Source organism: Natator depressus, chromosome 12 (genome assembly GCF_965152275.1).
Source record: "Natator depressus isolate rNatDep1 chromosome 12, rNatDep2.hap1, whole genome shotgun sequence".
Lineage (NCBI taxonomy): Eukaryota > Metazoa > Chordata > Testudines > Cheloniidae > Natator > Natator depressus.
This window is the reverse complement of record NC_134245.1, coordinates 41,051,853-41,069,276: the sequence shown is the minus strand read 5'-3', so window position 1 is coordinate 41,069,276 and position 17,424 is coordinate 41,051,853. Positions and strand designations below refer to the sequence as shown.

At 41.2% G+C, this 17,424-nt stretch overlaps 1 protein-coding gene across 4 annotated transcripts in view; it reads right to left on the bottom strand.

Annotated features, from left to right (window-relative positions):
- The window catches only part of NFAT5 (nuclear factor of activated T cells 5), a 136,865-nt gene that overhangs the window by 78,228 nt on the left and 41,213 nt on the right, over positions 1-17,424 (bottom strand). For 2 of the 4 annotated variants that reach the window (XM_074968987.1, XM_074968989.1), the window contains exon 2: positions 8,535-8,660. In XM_074968987.1, the coding sequence (XP_074825088.1) occupies positions 8,535-8,660 (126 nt within the window). Of the gene's footprint in view, positions 1-8,534; positions 8,661-17,424 lie in introns of those variants that run through there. The other 2 variants (XM_074968988.1, XM_074968990.1) reach the window with 1 other exon arrangement.

Below are 17,424 nucleotides of genomic sequence, written 5' to 3'. Positions count from 1 at the left end.
CCAAAGGTTTAAAAGTTATGAACCAGAACTTACAAAGTGGCTGCAAACCTGCTTTTAACACCTCATATGCCAACTTTGGGTTTCTACTTTTCTTCTTTTAGTATTACTAATGTAAAGTTAAAAACTTTACAAAAAAAGTTTAGTTTTCAATCAATCCACTGTTTAGAAACAAAAAAAGAAAGAAAAAAGACTTATGAAGAAGTCTGAAAACAAGACCGACCTATACCCTGGGTGAGATTGGATGGGTTAAGTGTCTCTGGCACTATTTGTCTTCACTATTGACAGACACTGTCACAACCCACCACACGATGCCTGTCTCTGAATGGCGGAGCTAGAATGCAAGTTAAGTATTAATAGAGAAAACAACTAGCATCCCAGTAAATATAATCAAGCAATCCAATTCACCAATTAATAAATAGTCACACAGATTCAAGATAGGCTGGTTATTTTAATTTACATTAAGCCCAAAACAGTTTCAATTCCTTACAATTACATGCTGAAATAAGCAGTACTTTATACCTAGATTAAATACATCATTCTATCTGATTTTCTATAAACACCACCAATTATTTACACTCATGTTTAAAGATACAAAAGTAGTAATTTCTTACCTGCAACTTTTTTGTTAGTGGTTCTCATCCACCAATTCAGTTTAGTACGTTTTCCCACTCAGAGTGGTGTCAGAGGCAACCAAGCAAGTCAGGCAGAATTCTACACCTCCTCAGCTGCTCCCTCTTCCAGCTCTCACCTTTCATCTCCCCAACTTCCTGACATAACCAAACCATCTTAAAAGGAATAATTCTGTAATGTCTTGACTAGTGGATCAGAATTACAAAAAACATCTCCAGCTAGGAAATTCTCTCTTCTGTTCCTCAAATCCACCAGTTCCTTCCAAAAATGTAGTAATATTGTGCTGGACTAAGTGAGGTTTTTATACCACTCTGACAAGGAATTTCTCCCCAGTAATTACACACTAGGTTTGTCCTCTTTTTCCTGTGTCTGTTTTTCCATTATTTGATAATAAGAATAGTGCATTTTCATAATGAACTAATGCCAAAACCTTCTTAATGGGTGGGCTTTATTGCTTATACATCAGTCAAGAGAAGGCTGAAAGCAACTTTGGACTAGAACAGAAATAGGAATTACAGACCTAAAGGTCTACTACTTACTCCACTGTATTTTTAGAGGAAATATATACTACCAACAGAAATTTCCATTAAATGGAAAGAGTGTTTGTGAGAAACTTTCCTTTCTTCGACTCTCCCAGTACATATCTATGCACTATCACCGTTACACATAGAATTCAGAATGATGAGAGAACGTCCTTGCCTTAACTGCCATCAAGCTAATTAGACACTGGCCTCTCCTGGACTGTTGAAACTATCTTCATAATAGTACGTACCTAGAAGTGACATACTGGGGAGTGCAGTTTAGAAATTTCTCAGAAATTATTTGTATTACAACAAACAGTGCCCAGAGGTCCCAGTATGCTAAGCACTGTACTATCACATAGTCGGAGGCAGACCCTGGCCGAAAAAGCTTTACAATGTATATTAACCTTGTAAAAAAAGAGAAGCAGTTGATATTTCTTGGCTGAAACAAACCTGCTATAGATAGTTTTTCCTCAAAGCTGTGCATTCTCTGAAGTTTGTCCCCCTTAAAATTTCCTCCCCTGAAAGATATGGAAACGCACTTCCCGATCATTCATCTGTTGCGTTGTGAGTGAAGTGACAGTTTTCTGCATACCTGACTACGAACTGCAAGAATTGAAAGCTTTCCAAGACTTTGGACACCAGACCAAAACCAGATCGAGCTTTTTATTTTTCATAATCGAGTCACTACATGACATCATAAACCTGCTGTGTTAGCAGGTTCACACCTTTGAAGATTCTGGTAACTGCTTCCAGATCAAAGGAAAGGACCAGTGACTGACACTGCCAATGAAATCCATCTAGAATAAATATGAGAAATTTCTGCTATTGATATATGGAAATAAGCATAGGAAAAGATGATGTCCTGGGTTCAATTTTGCAAAAACTCACTTTCCATTTTCAAACTTTATTTTCAACTAACTGATTTGGATATTTTAGGATGAGTATTACCCAAAAGCTTCTTTAGCTTTATGAAGGAAGAAAATGAACCTAACCCTTAGAGTATGGTTGCAAGAGGGGACAAATTAATTAATGGTATGGCTCTTGTATTAATTAACAAAAGAGCAGCAAAATATCATTTTCAGAGTTAAATGTACAAAAATTATTACTGCAAGTATTATGGAGCCCCCCCCGCAGGAGAAGTTAAATTACCTCTTTAAACCTGCCTCCTATATACCATTTTAAAGGAAGGAACAATCCATATATTCCTAGCTGTAGTATAAATGAAACATCTATAGTAGCGCTGAATTTGCTAAAAGGTTACAATTAGCCCACTCCACAGGGACAAACTTTCGAAGATTAGAAGTATTATTCCTTTTGTTTAGAATACCAGATTCCACCTACTCCATAATACCTCATATCTCGTGGATGGCAGCTGACAGAATCCCACAGATCATCTTTTTTTAAATATTTTTGGGTGGGAAGAGACATAAGAAGAATGTGCATTCAGATATATCTTTGGGGAAATTTTGATCAAACAGGTCTATGCTACTCTCTCTCAAGATACCAATATAATTTATTTTTGTATATTGTTTGCACAAAAACATTGCTCAACCTGTCTGATTACATGCTATATATGGCAGATGCAATTTACGAGGGTTCTGTGAACAAGCTTCAGGGATGTGGAATTTGTGTCCCAGTGTTTACTATAAGAAAACAAATTGATTGTTTTATTAGAGCTCGAAAAGTTGAGATGGGAATTGAAAACAGCCAGAAAATCAAATCAGATGCAGGAAGGTTGTTCATAATGGTGGGGAGGAAAAAATATGGAAGAAGGATCTATTTCCACAGTGGCAAAATGGGAACAAGAGATCAAAAAGACACTGGAAAGGATGCATTCCTTACTGCACCCCAAAGATTTGCAAACTGTCCTTTGTTAAGATTCTACTGGAGGGAGAAGGAACAGGACTACAGCTGTCAGTCAAGACACTCCCTTGATATTTTCTGTGTAAGGGTAGAGAGGATTTTATTGTACATACTAATTCAGAGAACAGGTTCACCCTTCACATTTACCTTTCAAAAAGCAATACAGTTTAAAGTGCTTAGGAACAGGGGCTCTTGTATTTGAAGCATTCCACATAGAAGATGACAGAGGGCTTTTGACTTGCTACTAGAAAGGAACACAAGAGAAGAGACTTAGATTAGCATTTTGAACAGAAAGATAAAGGCTTGTTTAAATCAGTTTCGTACAAACCCATGTCCTCCAGATGTGAAAAATCTCATCAACATCTGAGAAATACAACTGAAGAATCAGGCACCTTCTCCAGCAAAGGTTTGAAAATGCTCATGCCAGGAACATCAAAAGGGTGGGTTCCTGGAGCTCCAGCTACTGATCTATGTAAGTAATCAACTCCAACTACAGCCTAGATTGGGACTGCTTCATCATCTGGGTCTGCAATCAAAAGATCCTAGTAAATGATCCATATTTCCTGCTAGTAATATGCTAATGCTGGCTCATGTTACTCTTTTTCCTGCCCTCTGGATGAAGATTCTCCTACATGCAGCAGTCTACGCAAAGAGCTCACAATGCTAGTCTTTAGTGCTGATGCATATAGGGATCCCATTTTCCTCCTCCTATTTTCTGGAAGTGTGATGGAACTAGTTACCTGAGAAAGAAGCTGAGGATATCAATGTTGCAGCACAAAATTCTGGATTCCTAGTTGGCTATACTTGCCTGATTGACCTTCAAAGAGTGGGTAAAACTCTTCATCTGAATTGATGAATATGAGATACACATTGTATTGCTTATGTTAAAATTTCAAATGTGTTCATGAAAATCCAACTATTAAGACCCAGTTTTAAAATTTTTAAACTGACCTGTAAATTGTAAAAAAATATGTTAAATGGTAGTACTAGAAGTCTGTTTCTGTCAGGCCCTCATACCTGTAAACAGCCCATCCTGCTCCTCCAAAAATCTAAAAAGAGTTAGCTGCAGCAAGATTTTTATGCAATGCATTTACATGGAACAAAAACTCAGAGCAAAGCATCTGTTGGAAAACCCTACAGTAATCTGATTTTCAGCCAGATACTGTGTTACCCTGTGGCTACGGAAGCAGAAAACAAATTATGTTAAATTTTAAATGAGAAAAAAAAAACATCACTCCCTATGATTTAATCTTCTCATTGCTTCTAGTAAAGTGCACCTGCATCATTTTATTTATTTATTTTTACTAATAAATGCTAGAGCTATTTCTAGTTAACCCCATCTCTTAAAAAACAATGTATTTTAATGGGTTCATCTACAGTGATGTAGGTTTAAACTTATAACATACAAAATACATTGTAGTTTTAGGATAAATAAGATAGCACACAAGATTTACACAAAATACTAGAAAGAACAAACAGACTTATGATAATTTTAGAGTAGCAGCCGTGTTAGTCTGAATGCATCCGATGAAGTGAGCTGTGGCTCACGAAAGCTTATGCTCAAATAAATTTGTTAGTCTCTAAAGTGCCACAAGTACTCCTGTTCTTTTTGCTTATGATAGTGGAAGTCTAAGATGACAAGGTCACCTTTCTTCCCAACTTTACTATTTCTATGTCAGCCACTTGAATGTGCGTCTGTGCTCTTTTACTAACCACTTTTTAAAAGTGACAATCAAGATGAGTGAATGGCCAATCTTGGTTTTTTAAATTAAATATAAATACACACAGCCCTCTTTCTCTCTCTACAATATGCACAGGGAGGCTGGAGTGACCTTCCCACTTTTTTTCCTATTAACAGAAAGGAACCTCATCCAAATAGACTCCTTATACCGCAAGAGTCAGGGCCAGCTGTGGCAGCTGCCTGAAGAGACTGCAACAACCCTAAGACAATTGGGGCATACAATAGAGAGGGGTGCACCCAAAAAGGAACTAGTGCAGCACAGAGGAATACTGTTCCTTCCAAAGAAGGAGAAATAGCAGCCTTCTGACTGAAGCACCTGTGTCCCCTTCCTTTGGGAACCTGGAGAAATTTGGTATAGGGGAGAAACAAACTCCTCCTTCACAGGAATTGAGAGAGAACTGAGAAGAGGGCTCGGGAAGTGTAACCCACCATAACTTGAAACTATGGCTCCTCTGGGAATAAGAGAATCAATCCCTCCAAAACATTCAAAAAGAAGGCATGTGTAATCCTCTAGGCGAGCCCAGCCTGGGCTCCAGTCTACTAACTCCAGCCCTAAGTGTAAACTTCCCAGACCTCCCACTGAAGCAGGACTACTGGGCTCCCCTCCTTGCAGACATTTGGTCAAGGGGAAAGATGGAAGGCAGAGTCTCTGAATCTCCCCAGCCCAGAATCCATCTCTTTGCACTGGGCAAATCCTACATGCTCAGAGAGGGCTCCTTGCTGTGTGAAGGAGATGGTGGGGAGGAAAAGAGACTTGGGCCTCATCTCACCTCCCAGTGGCAGATCAGAAGTCTGCTTGGAGGGAGTGCAGCAGGGCCACTGGCACTGATGCAGCAGCAGAATGATCAGGGATCTCGTGGCAACACTAGTAACCAGCCCACTGGGTCCACGACAGAGCCTCACACTCACTTCTCCACTCTCTCCTATTGTTTGTGGAGGGGGCTGTTTCTTCTCCTATTGCCAGCTTCCAAATGGGGCAGTCACAAGTCAGGTCCAAAATTTACCAGACTAACCCAAGCAGCCTCTCCCAATCTTGGAGACAAAGGGGGTGTTTCTTCCCCCACTACCTCCAAAACTGTCCTAAGTTCACAGGGGAAAGAGACACAGGTGGTCCTGTTCAGCCTTCCACACCGTTAGTTCTTTTGGGGAGAGAAGCCTTCTCCCAAACTGCACCAGATGGTGGAGGCAAAGAGGGGAAGAACACTTCCACTGCTATGTATTACGCAAACAGTAGATTCACTTGCATTATGTCTGTTTTACACTTCTGTTGACTCCTGTCACATTCTGAAAGTGTAGCCTGGGGTTTTCACTGGGGGTCTAAGGGAATTAGTCACCTAACTGCCACTGAAAGTCAATTAGATATGGACACATAACTCCCTTAGGTTCCTTCAAAAGCCCCAGTCATAAACTCTTTGGGTTATGGACCATCACAGTGGTTACATGTGTGCACAGCACAATGGTGCTGATCACTGACTGGGGCTTCAAGGTACTAATGAAACACTATTTAAAATACCAAGATTCAATCCTTCGGACACTCACTTTTATGGCAGGTGACATCAGTAATGAGATCCATACTTTAATGTTTTATGCTAATTGTTAACAAAGTTTATATGATCTAAGCTGTTAAATTCTTTACAATTTTACAATCAAGTATGCCACTTTTGATCCAGCTTTTTAACTGCACCCTGTGAAATCTAAAAACCCAACTGGCTTCTCACAATGCTGATGCAGAAGAATCAGCATCTCAAAGTGACATTAAAGACCCCTTTTAGTTCAGTGAACATGGAACCTTCTTCCAATGTTTACAAATAAACCTCTGATCTACATTATTTTATTTCAGTTTTCTTTAAAGGAAAGAACATAAGGCCCTACCGGGTCAGACCAAAGATCCATCTATCCCAGTATCCTGTCTTCCAACAGTGGCCAATGCCAGGTGCTTCAGAGGGAATGAACAGAACAGGGAATCATCAAGTGATCCATCCCCTGTCGCCCATTCCCAGCTTCTGGCAAACAAAGGCTAGGGACACCATCCCTGCCCATCCTGGCTAACAGCCATTGATGGACCTGTCCTCCATTAATTTATCTAGTTCTTTTTGGAACCCTGTTATAATCTTGAACTGTCAATGCTGCAGTGTAACCCAAACACAGCTAACACATTCCCAGCTTTTTAAACCGATCTGGATTGACTGTCAGCAGATGCTAAAAACCTAGCAGGAACAGACATTTAGTTCTGTTTATCTCAATTCAAATGCTCAAAAATTGTCTCAGTAAAGCTACAAACATAATTAGCAGTTACATTTCTATCTGTGGATTTAACTGTAACAGTTTTTTTAAAAATCTGTGTTTCTGCAATAGTGCTCAATTGTTGCTGTACCTTTAAACCAGATTCATAATTAAGAACTGAGCTAAAATATCTTGTAATTTAAAATCTTTTGGAATCAAACACTTGTAAAAGAAATTACCACTTTTTATAAATCTAATGACTAGCAAGCTCCACAGTACACAATTAAATCCACTGGCTCGGTTAGAAAATGTCTGGCAAAACATGAACGGTGATCAGTGCTGTAAGTTTCTCTTCCAGATTTAAACCTTTTCAGCACCCAACCAGGAAGTCTGTTTACGGCACTGTGCATTTCTGGGGCATGTTTTTATATAGAAGGTTAATGCACATGAATCTACAGCAAAAGCTGCATAATGCAGCTACCAGCACCCCCACCTCAAACATTAATTTTCTAGAACATCAGCTGGTGGTCAACACACCTCTCAAACTTAATATAATGTTATAAAGATTACAGGGATCCAATTATTCAAGAAATCTCAGCCCATTAGGGAAGAGGTATAAACCATGGGCACAATGATTGGTTTGCCTTTTTGCTAAAGTTAAGCTGCTTACTAGTCTATACAGCTGACTAAAGAGTTCCAGCTATGCACTAGCACTCTGGAGAGCACTGGTGCCAACCTCACAAATCAAAACTTTATCCTTAGCAATGGACTAACACTTCCCTATGAATTTTTTTAAAAACAAAGATCAATAAAAGGGACTTTATGCTTTAAGTTTAAAATATTCTGCATAAGGAGATGATCTTAGTATTTTGTAAATAAATAAAGTTTAAGTGTCATGTCCCACACTTTCTCCAAAATGACACATTATAAAAAGAAATGTGCTTAATTCTAAACGGTGTACCTAATTTAAATAATACTTTCAGACATTTTTGATAAATATGAAATCACATTAAGTAGTTATTTATGTTTTAATATGCAATAAAAAGATTACAGCACATGCAACAACAGAAAATATATCTAAGTGTGGTTTAATCCTGAGAGCTTCTTCAGGCCATACAAAGGAAAACATGGTATTTTTTCTTCCTATAGCCTGATAAAAGACTTAAGGCCAAAATACCATCTCATATTCTATCTTTTATGCTATGTGGAATTCATTGTTTTACACACATTGACTCAGTTCCAAATTGGTGCCTACCATAGCTGAAGAGAAGAGTGCATTCTAGGAGTTAGTACACACCTATGGTGTTGAAGACTACCAGTGGGAAAAGCACAGTATTACATTTCTTGGTTGTAAGTACATTATGCATGTAACGCAAGTATGATTAAGGTAACATGTTACTGTAATGTATATCAGTTTGATTGTTAATCTCCTAGAATGAGCTCTCATTTATTTCTTCATGATCGTCTCAGACTCCAAACTTTGCCAGCACTGTTCATGTTGGCCAGAATACTACACATCTTAAGGATATAACTGAGCAAAGTGGAATGCTTACCAGCAGCAACTACAGCTGGAGGAGGCGAACCTGCCTCACCACCGCTTGTTTGGCTCATGGATGCTACAGATGTTTCTCTGGAGGGTGGTAACTGCAACTCCTTTGGGAGGAGGTCATAGACAGATTCTGAGAGAATAAAAAGGAGAAAAGGGGTTTAAACAGATATCAACTGTCATTTTTATAAACATGGATTATATTAAAGATTTTAGTCTAGGAATATAGACCATCGATGTGGCATCTCAAGAAGCTTCATAAGTTGCTGCATAGGCAAATTTCTTGGAGATCACTGACCCATAGAATCAAGTTGATTTAAAAAAAATTAAACTTAAAATATACAAGTTTTGAAGACTGAGCAAATTTGCATTTTCCCTTTCAAGGCACAGAGTGACCATCTATGAACCTGCAACACATAAGGGTGCCTTTGAAACAATGCAGATGATGAAACCCAGAACAAAGCACCTGAGATCTGGAAACAAAACTACTCTCAGTATTCAAGAGTGGAAATAGCTTCCAGTGGAGAATAGAACCACATTTAGGAAATAATGTAAAACCTTCCTATTTAATAAATCTTTGTCACGATAACCAGAATGGTGGTCACAACACACGTCACCTCTTTCCCTCCCCGCCCCAACCAAAAAAAAAAACAAAAACAAAAACCTATCCCAAACGAAGATTCTGTAAACTGAAAGGGTATCAGAAAAAAGCCAGAACCTGCTAGAGATGCTGTTTTATGTGGAAGGCCCTCAGACTCTACAATAATGTGTGGCAGTATAAATAATTAAGTATTTTTGTGAATGTATCTGTTGTGAAACAGTTATGGCTGCTACACACCACATGCCTGACACAAAACCACAACAGCAAAGTTCAAGATGTTAAGTCACCTAACACCAAATTCACTCTGCTCTTCCACTTTTACTGCTGATTCAAAGGTTAACTATTCACCTGTAATCACAATTATTTAAAATGAGCCCCATAATAAAAGCTGTCACTGCATTCAGACAATAAGAATATGCCATCTATCTACTTTACAGTGTATTTATTAGCACATTTTGTAAAGAAACATGGGTCTTTAGTAAGATATTAACAGGCAGGTATGGAGCCATCTCTACAAAAGTGATGCACAAATGCATACCATTACTGTTTCATGCACCCAATTTAGACATACAAATACTCTGATGTACACATGCAAATGGGTTTACATCTGCATTCCAAAATGCCAGAAAACCTTGACTTCCCCTGTATCACGATACTTATATGCCAGATACGTGCAAAATTCTATATGCATTATTGAAAATTTGTCTGACAACAAACAACCATGCTGTCCAATCAAACCTAAAGTAATCAAGACTTGCACAGCATTTCTTCTGTAAGAGGAACTTCATTTAATTACGAAAGTACAGTCAGGCTGACAATGCAACTGACTAAAAACCTCTATCCAGAGTCAATTCTATAATGAATGGCATACACATATGTTCAAGACAAAAAAGGTTTGAGAAATCTAACCCTGAATAACTATAAGACATATATAGCAATTGCTTATCATGTCCCTCAACCTCAGAAGCTCACTAAATGGGGAAGAGTAAAGAAACTCTCACTGATTATTTGGATAGTAACTGGCCTGTGAATAAGAAAGTTACTTATCTTCATAATTGGAGATATGTAGTCCCTATCTGTATTCCGCTATGGATACAGATGCACTCCATGCCCCTGGAGCCACAGAATCTTGAAAGCAGCGTCTGTTGGGCCACGCATTTGCCCTTGGTCTCCTGGTACTTCCAACCAAAGAAACAAAGGGTGGGGCAGACCAACAGCCTCCCCAGTTCTTTCTCTACCATGAATCCAAAGATGGGCTAAAGGAGAGGGGAAGGAGGACAGGTAGTAGAATATAGCTAGGGACCACACACGTAGAAAATCCTCCAGTTATGAATGTAAGTAACTTTCTTTTTTTCTTCAAGTGCTGGTCCCGATGTGTATTCCACTGTGGGTGACTGACAAGCAGTACTCACATAGGAGGGTGTGAAGAGGCAGATGGCAGAACGGTTTGACTCATCCTTTGGAATGAGAGCCCTTCAATGAAGGAATCCTGTCTTAAAGCATAATGCCTCGCAAACATGTGGATGGAACTTCACATAGCTGCTTTGCAAAAGTCACACAGAGGCACCTCTTGAAGTGATACCATTGATGTCATGTGTGTTTTCATGGAACGAGCCCTCATGCTCAGGAGGGTCAGAAAGATTAGACAGCTGATAGCAAAGTAAAATACAGCCCAAGATCCATTTATATATTCTATGAGAGGATATACCTTGACCTCAAACTTTTTCTGCTATGGAGATAAACAGTCTGGGAGATTTTCTGATTGATATTGTTCTTTGCAGGTAAACAGCTAATGCTTGGCACATGTCGAGGAATGAAGCCTCCTCTCTTCTGCAGATGTGTGCGCTTTTGGAAAGAATACATTTTAAGTGAACTTACTGTTTCAGCTGAAATTCTGAAATTTCTTTGGGTGTGAACCTAGTGTAGTCTTTTATTTTATTTAACATGAATTATATAATGTGGTATTACACCACTGGGGTTCGGCTCTGGTAGCTACAGTTTCAAGTTTAACAGAGTGAAAGTCACATTTGCTACTTGCTTCAGAGTTAGAGTCTCTCGGAACACAAAGATCAAAGGTAGTGACTACACATACAGTCACAAGTACAAGGTCAAGTCTATTTTACAAGTTTATTCAAGTTACAATTAAAGTTATGATTGCCCAAGCATATAGACATTCTATACAGACCTATGCACAAGTTACAAATATAGTTATAAGAACTGTGACAAAGCTCTGTCCTTGCCTCCGTGGGTCCCGCGTTTCCTGGCGGATTTCGCTAGCCTCAGAGGCTCACTGTGACCCTCCACGTAACCTTCTTTCTCTAGAGACAAGGGTCACAGTCTACTGAGCCATTTTCATCATAAGCCAGTGAGGGAGGTGAGGAGAAGTTATCCTTCCTTGCACAGTCTCTGTTGTCTCCCAGTCTCAGTGATTAATCAGGGGGCAAAGGTGGTGGGGGGGAGCCCAGGCCCACCCTCTACTCCGGGCTCCAGCCCAGGGCGCCTAATAGTATCAGCTATGGTTGCTGACCTTTTAGAAACATGACATGTACAATTCCCTGCGCTACTTCCCCCACAGCAGCCCTCACTTCCTCAAGCTCCCCTTCACCCTTACCTCAGGGCCTCCTTCCTTGTGCCTGATATGGTGTGTACCACTCAATCTCTCCGACAGCGCAACTTCCTCCCACAGCTCCTGACATGCACACCCACCTGACTAACTGAGAGGCTTTTAACTAGTTTCAGCCAGCCCCTGATTGGCTTCAGGTGTTCCAATCAACCTAGCCTTCTCCCTGCCTTCTGGAAAGTTCTTAATTGGCCCCAGGTGTCTTAATTGACCTGGAGCAGCTGCCATTTCACTTATCCTGGTACCAGGGATTTGTTTAGCCTGGACCTAATATATCTATCTCCCACTACTTTTCTATAGCCATCTGGCCTTGTCCTGTCACAGAACATAACATAAGAATGGACATACTGGGTCAGATCAAAGGTCCATCTAGCGCAGTATCCGGTCTTCTGACAGTGGACAGTGCCAGGTGCCCCGGAGGGAACAAACAGAACAGGTCATCATCAAGTGATCCATCCCCTATCGCCCATTCCCAGCTTCTGGCAAACAGAGGCTAGGGACTCACATCCTTAACAACAGTGTCAGGGTCTGATGGGTCTCTCATGGCTTGATCATCAGTAGAGGAATGGTGGAGTCTCCCATAGGGAGCTCAAATATTCCCGTTCTAGGCATCCCTTTTAAACTGTGATTCTATCTATACCTACATTCAGCACAAGTCCATAAAAATGTCAACCCTCTTTTCTCTTACTGGTCTGTGTCCACTGTAAACTTAAGGGACACCCAATTTTCTATAGGCTGCGTAAGTTCCCTTTATCCTCATTAGCGCTGACACACACAACCTGTATCCTGTGGTTAAGACATGTTGGAGACAGATGCGCCTTTACAGTGTTTTTATGATCTAATATTAATCTTCTGAGTAATTTTTTGCAATCGTACCAGTTGGTATCTCTTTTCCCATAATCTTAGGGCATTAGGTTATCTTCCGGTCATTTATGTCATCATTTCTTGTCTCCAAGACCTAAAATTGCTAAGGTAAAGTCTTGCAGGCCTCAACAGGTTCTCATGTTTCAGCTGGTCTTACTCATGTCTAATACTTTATTCCTCTAAATACTGATCAATCTTATACTTTTATAAGTATAACTTCATTGACAACAAAAATTACTACACAATGCCTGGAGACAGGGACCACAGGCTGAGCCCACCCAAGCCCTGCCGCCGTGGGTGGGGAGGCCAAAGCCTAAGCCCAAGGGCTTTAGCCCCAGGCCTGTAACCTGAGTCCCGCCGCCTGCAGCTGAAGCCAAAGACTGAGCCCCACCGCCCAGGGCTGAAGCCCTTGGGCTTGGGGCCTCAGCAAGTCTAACACCAGCCCTGGCGACCCCATTAAAACAAGGTTGCGACCCACAGTTTGAGAACCCTGTAGATTAACTCACTTACATAATGCCATTGCTATGCATTGCACTTTACAGACTTGTGAGAATAGAGTTTCTCTGCGCTAGAGAGATTACAATCTAAATGGAAAAAATATATTAAAAAGAAAGGGGAAAGGATAAGGCCTTAGTGACTGACCAAAATACATTTGGCATTGTAACACCACTTTCCCCAATCCAGAGCTGAGACACATCTGCTGCCTCAGCTTCTCCACTGCCAACAGTCTTCCCCAGGCTTGTAGGCCACTGTGGTACTTCTAGCCCTCTAGTCAAAGTCAAAAGTCCATCCCTCTTGGGGTAAAAACGAGTTCCAAATGAAGTCCAAACAAAACACAGTGCTTCCAACCATCTTCTTTACTGGGTCCCAGTCCAGTCTGTCCTGGCCCAAAACTACCCTTTACAGGGGACAGACCACCCTCTTCTAGGCACACATTATCATAAGGGAAAGAGGCAGCAATCCCTATATTACTTTTAAAAAAAAAACAGAAAAGGACAGGAGAGAGAGAACTGGGTATATTAGTCAATCACAGGATTACTGTGAGCCATCAAAGCGATGCAGCTCTGAAAAGGGCAAATTGGATCCTAGGATGTATCACACAAGGTAATTCCAGCAAAGATAGGGAAGTATTAATGCCATTGAACAATGCACTGTTAAGATCTCATCTGGAATACACTATATGAGTCAGGTCACCCATGTTCAAGAAAGATAAATCCAATCTGGAACAGGTGCAAGGAAGGGCTATGAAGATGATCAGGGGAATGAAGAACTTACCTTACAAGAAGAAATCAAAAGAGCTAGGCTTGTTTAACCCAGCAAAATAAAGGCTGAGGCGATATGATTGTTCTCTATTCAGGACGGTAAACACCAGGAACGGAGAAGAGATATTTAAGCTCAAGGACAATGCTGGCACCAGAACAAATGGGTATAAACTGGATGTGATATAAGTTCTCTCTCTAGTGCTTTTACCTTAAAAATAAATAGGCTTTCACAGGAAGTGCTGTGTGGTATCTTATAACTGTTGCCAATGACACTATGTACTGTCTCTAAGGGGAGAAGCATGCAGGCCTGTCTAGGCAGACAGTCTTTTGCTGGAAATGAGAGAGAAAACAGGGACCTGTTTGGTCAGAATGGAGAGTCTTGGGTCTCCACTCAAGAGAGATGACAGCCAGGGGAGCTGGAAGCTTGAGAGTGGTTGCCCTTGCTGAACCATAAAGGAGAAGTATAGGTGCAGTTGCCCTGAACTTGCCATGAATATATTTAAGCTGGGAATTAGAAGAAGGTTTCTACCATCAAGAGGAGTGAAGTTCTGGAACATGCTTCCAATAACCATAGTGGTGGCAAACAACCTAACTGGTTTTAAGATGGAGCTTGATAAATTTGGGACAGGATTATATTTCTGGATTGCATGTGACAGCAGAGGACTGCATTCGATGACCCAGGAGGTCACTTCCTGAGGAAACTACAATCCATCGGTGATCTTCCTGAAAACACCATCCTGGCCACTATGGATGTAGAAGCCCTCTACACCAACATTCCACACAAAGATGGACTACAAGCCATCAGGAACAGTTTCCCCGATAGTGTCATGGCAAACCTGGTGGCTGAACTTTGTGACTTTGTCCTCACCCATAACTATTTCACATTTGGGGACAATGTATACCTTCAAATCAGCGGCACTGCTATGGGTACCCACATGGCCCCATAGTATACCAACATTTTTATGGCTGACTTAGAACAACGCTTCCTCAGCTCTCGTCCCCTAATACCCCTACTCTACTTGCGCTACACTGATGACATCTTCATCATCTGGACCCATGACAAAGAAGCCCTTGAGGAATTCCACCATGATTTCAACAATTTCCATCCCACCATCAACCTCAGCCTGGCCCAGTCCACACAAGAGATCCACTTCCTGGACACTACAGTGCTAATAAACGATGGTCACATCAACACCACCCTATACCGGAAACCTACTGACCGCTATTCCTACCTACATGCCTCCAGCTTTCACCCTGACCACACCACACGATCCATCGTCTACAGCCAAGCTCTGCGATACAACCGCATTTGCTCCAACCCCTCAGACAGAGACAAACACCTACAAGATCTCTGTCAAGCATTCTTACAACTACAATACCCACCTGTTGAAGTGAAGAAACAGATTGACCGAGCCAGAAGAGTACCCAGAAGTCAGCTACTACAGGACAGGCCTAACAAAGAAAATAACAGAACGCCACTAGCCGTCACCTTCAGCCCCCAACTAAAACCTCTCCAACGCATCATCAAGGATCTACAACCTATCCTGAAGGACGACCCATCACTCTCACAGATCTTGGGAGACAAGCCAGTCCTTGCTTACAGACAGCGCCCCAAGCTGAAGCAAATACTCACCAGCAACCACACACCACACAATAGAACCGCTAACCCAGGAACCTATCCTTGCAACAAAGCCTGTTGCCAACTGCGTCCACATATCTATTCAGGGGACACCATCATAGGGCCTAATCACATCAGCCACACTGTCAGAGGCTCGTTCACCTGCACATCCACCAATGTGATATATGCCATCATGTGCCAGCAATGCCCCTCTGCCATGTACATTGGTCAAACTGGACAGTCTCTACATAAGAGACTAAATGGACACAAATCAGACGTCAAGAATTATAACATTCAAAAACCAGTCGGAGAACACTTCAATCTCTCTGGTCACTCGATTAGAGACCTAAAAGTGACAATTCTTCAACAAAAAAACTTCAAGAACAGACTCCAATGAGAGACTGCTGAATTGGAATTAATTTGCAAACTGGATACAATTAACTTAGGCTTGAATAGAGACTGGGAGTGGATGGGTCATTACACAAAGTAAAACTATCCCCCCCGTTCCTCAGACGTTCTTGTGAACTGCTGGAAATGGCCCACCTTGATTATCACTGCAAAAGGTTTTCTCCCCCCGCTGGTATTAGCTCATCTTAAGTGATCACTCTCCTTACAGTGTGTACGGTAACACCCACTGTTTCATGTTCTCTGTGTATATAAATCTCCCCACTGTATTTTCCACTGAATGCATCTGATGAAGTGAGCTGTAGCTCACGAAAGCTTATGTTCAAATAAATTTGTTTGTCTCTAAGGTGCCACAAGTCCTCCTGTTCTTTTTGCCTCCATGGCTGACTCTGCCCAGTAACTAATGATGCTGCCTCCATGGCTGACTCTGCCTGGCAACTAGTGATGGTAGCTGTGTCCCTCTCACCCAGCCAATGGGAGCTATGGGGGGGGCGGAGCCTGCAGCAGACATGGCCGGCAGCTTGGCCGCATGCGTCTCTCCTCCTTGGGCCACAGCAGGGAGGTTCTCGGGCCGCAGATGGCTCGCAGGCTGGGACTTTGAGACCCCTGCACTATAGGAACTCTTATATTTACAAATATAGCTTATTAATACATTTAGCAGTCACAAACACCCCAACTCAGTAAGTAGATAGATATACTACAGAATGTACATCTGCACATCCATATACTCACTCCATCTTCTACAGAACAACCTGAAATGTTAGCCATCATCTTCCTCATCACCATCACCTTCCCATCATCACAAGTGGCCGTCATTTTGGCACCTCCCAGCAACTACATCTTTCTCCTACCGCTCCTAGGCTGGGATGTCACTTTTATAACACACTACGCTGACCCCACTATGTTTGATGCATATTCAGTAGGGGATTTTTCCCCCTTTTCCTTATTTGCGTTTCCTTACCTTACTAATGTTGGGGTGTCTTTTTCCTATAGATTAGTATATCAGTAATCTCAACTTATTATCATATACGTCCATTTGTTACAATGGCCCTTTTGTGGTTAGGTATCACATTTGTTATTTCTGTCCTAACTGGTTATTTTGGTTCTTTCCAAGTTCTAAGTTGTGGTGTACCTGTTAAGTTTTAAAAGGGTCTGAATTTAGGAAAGCCCCTACGCCAACCTGCTTTAACGCATCCTCTATGTTAAAGGCCACAGTCATATATGGACTTATGCTTTAGTTCATCACCATCTATTTAGGTGAAAGGTCCCAAACATATGTATGCTAATTTTGCCTTAGTTCAACATACAGGATGTGGCTTGCAGGTCCCCTTCTGTTTCAGCCGAAGTTATGATATATGTTGTACAAAGTATGCCTTGTGAGGTATCATTTGAAAAGTCATAATCTGTTGAACATCACTGTAATGAAGTTATGAGATTTTGCTATATGTTTGTTACTGAAACATGCTGAGTCTATCAATGCAGACTAGGTTCTTAGAGATAGCAAAAGGACTGTAAACAAATGTCTTG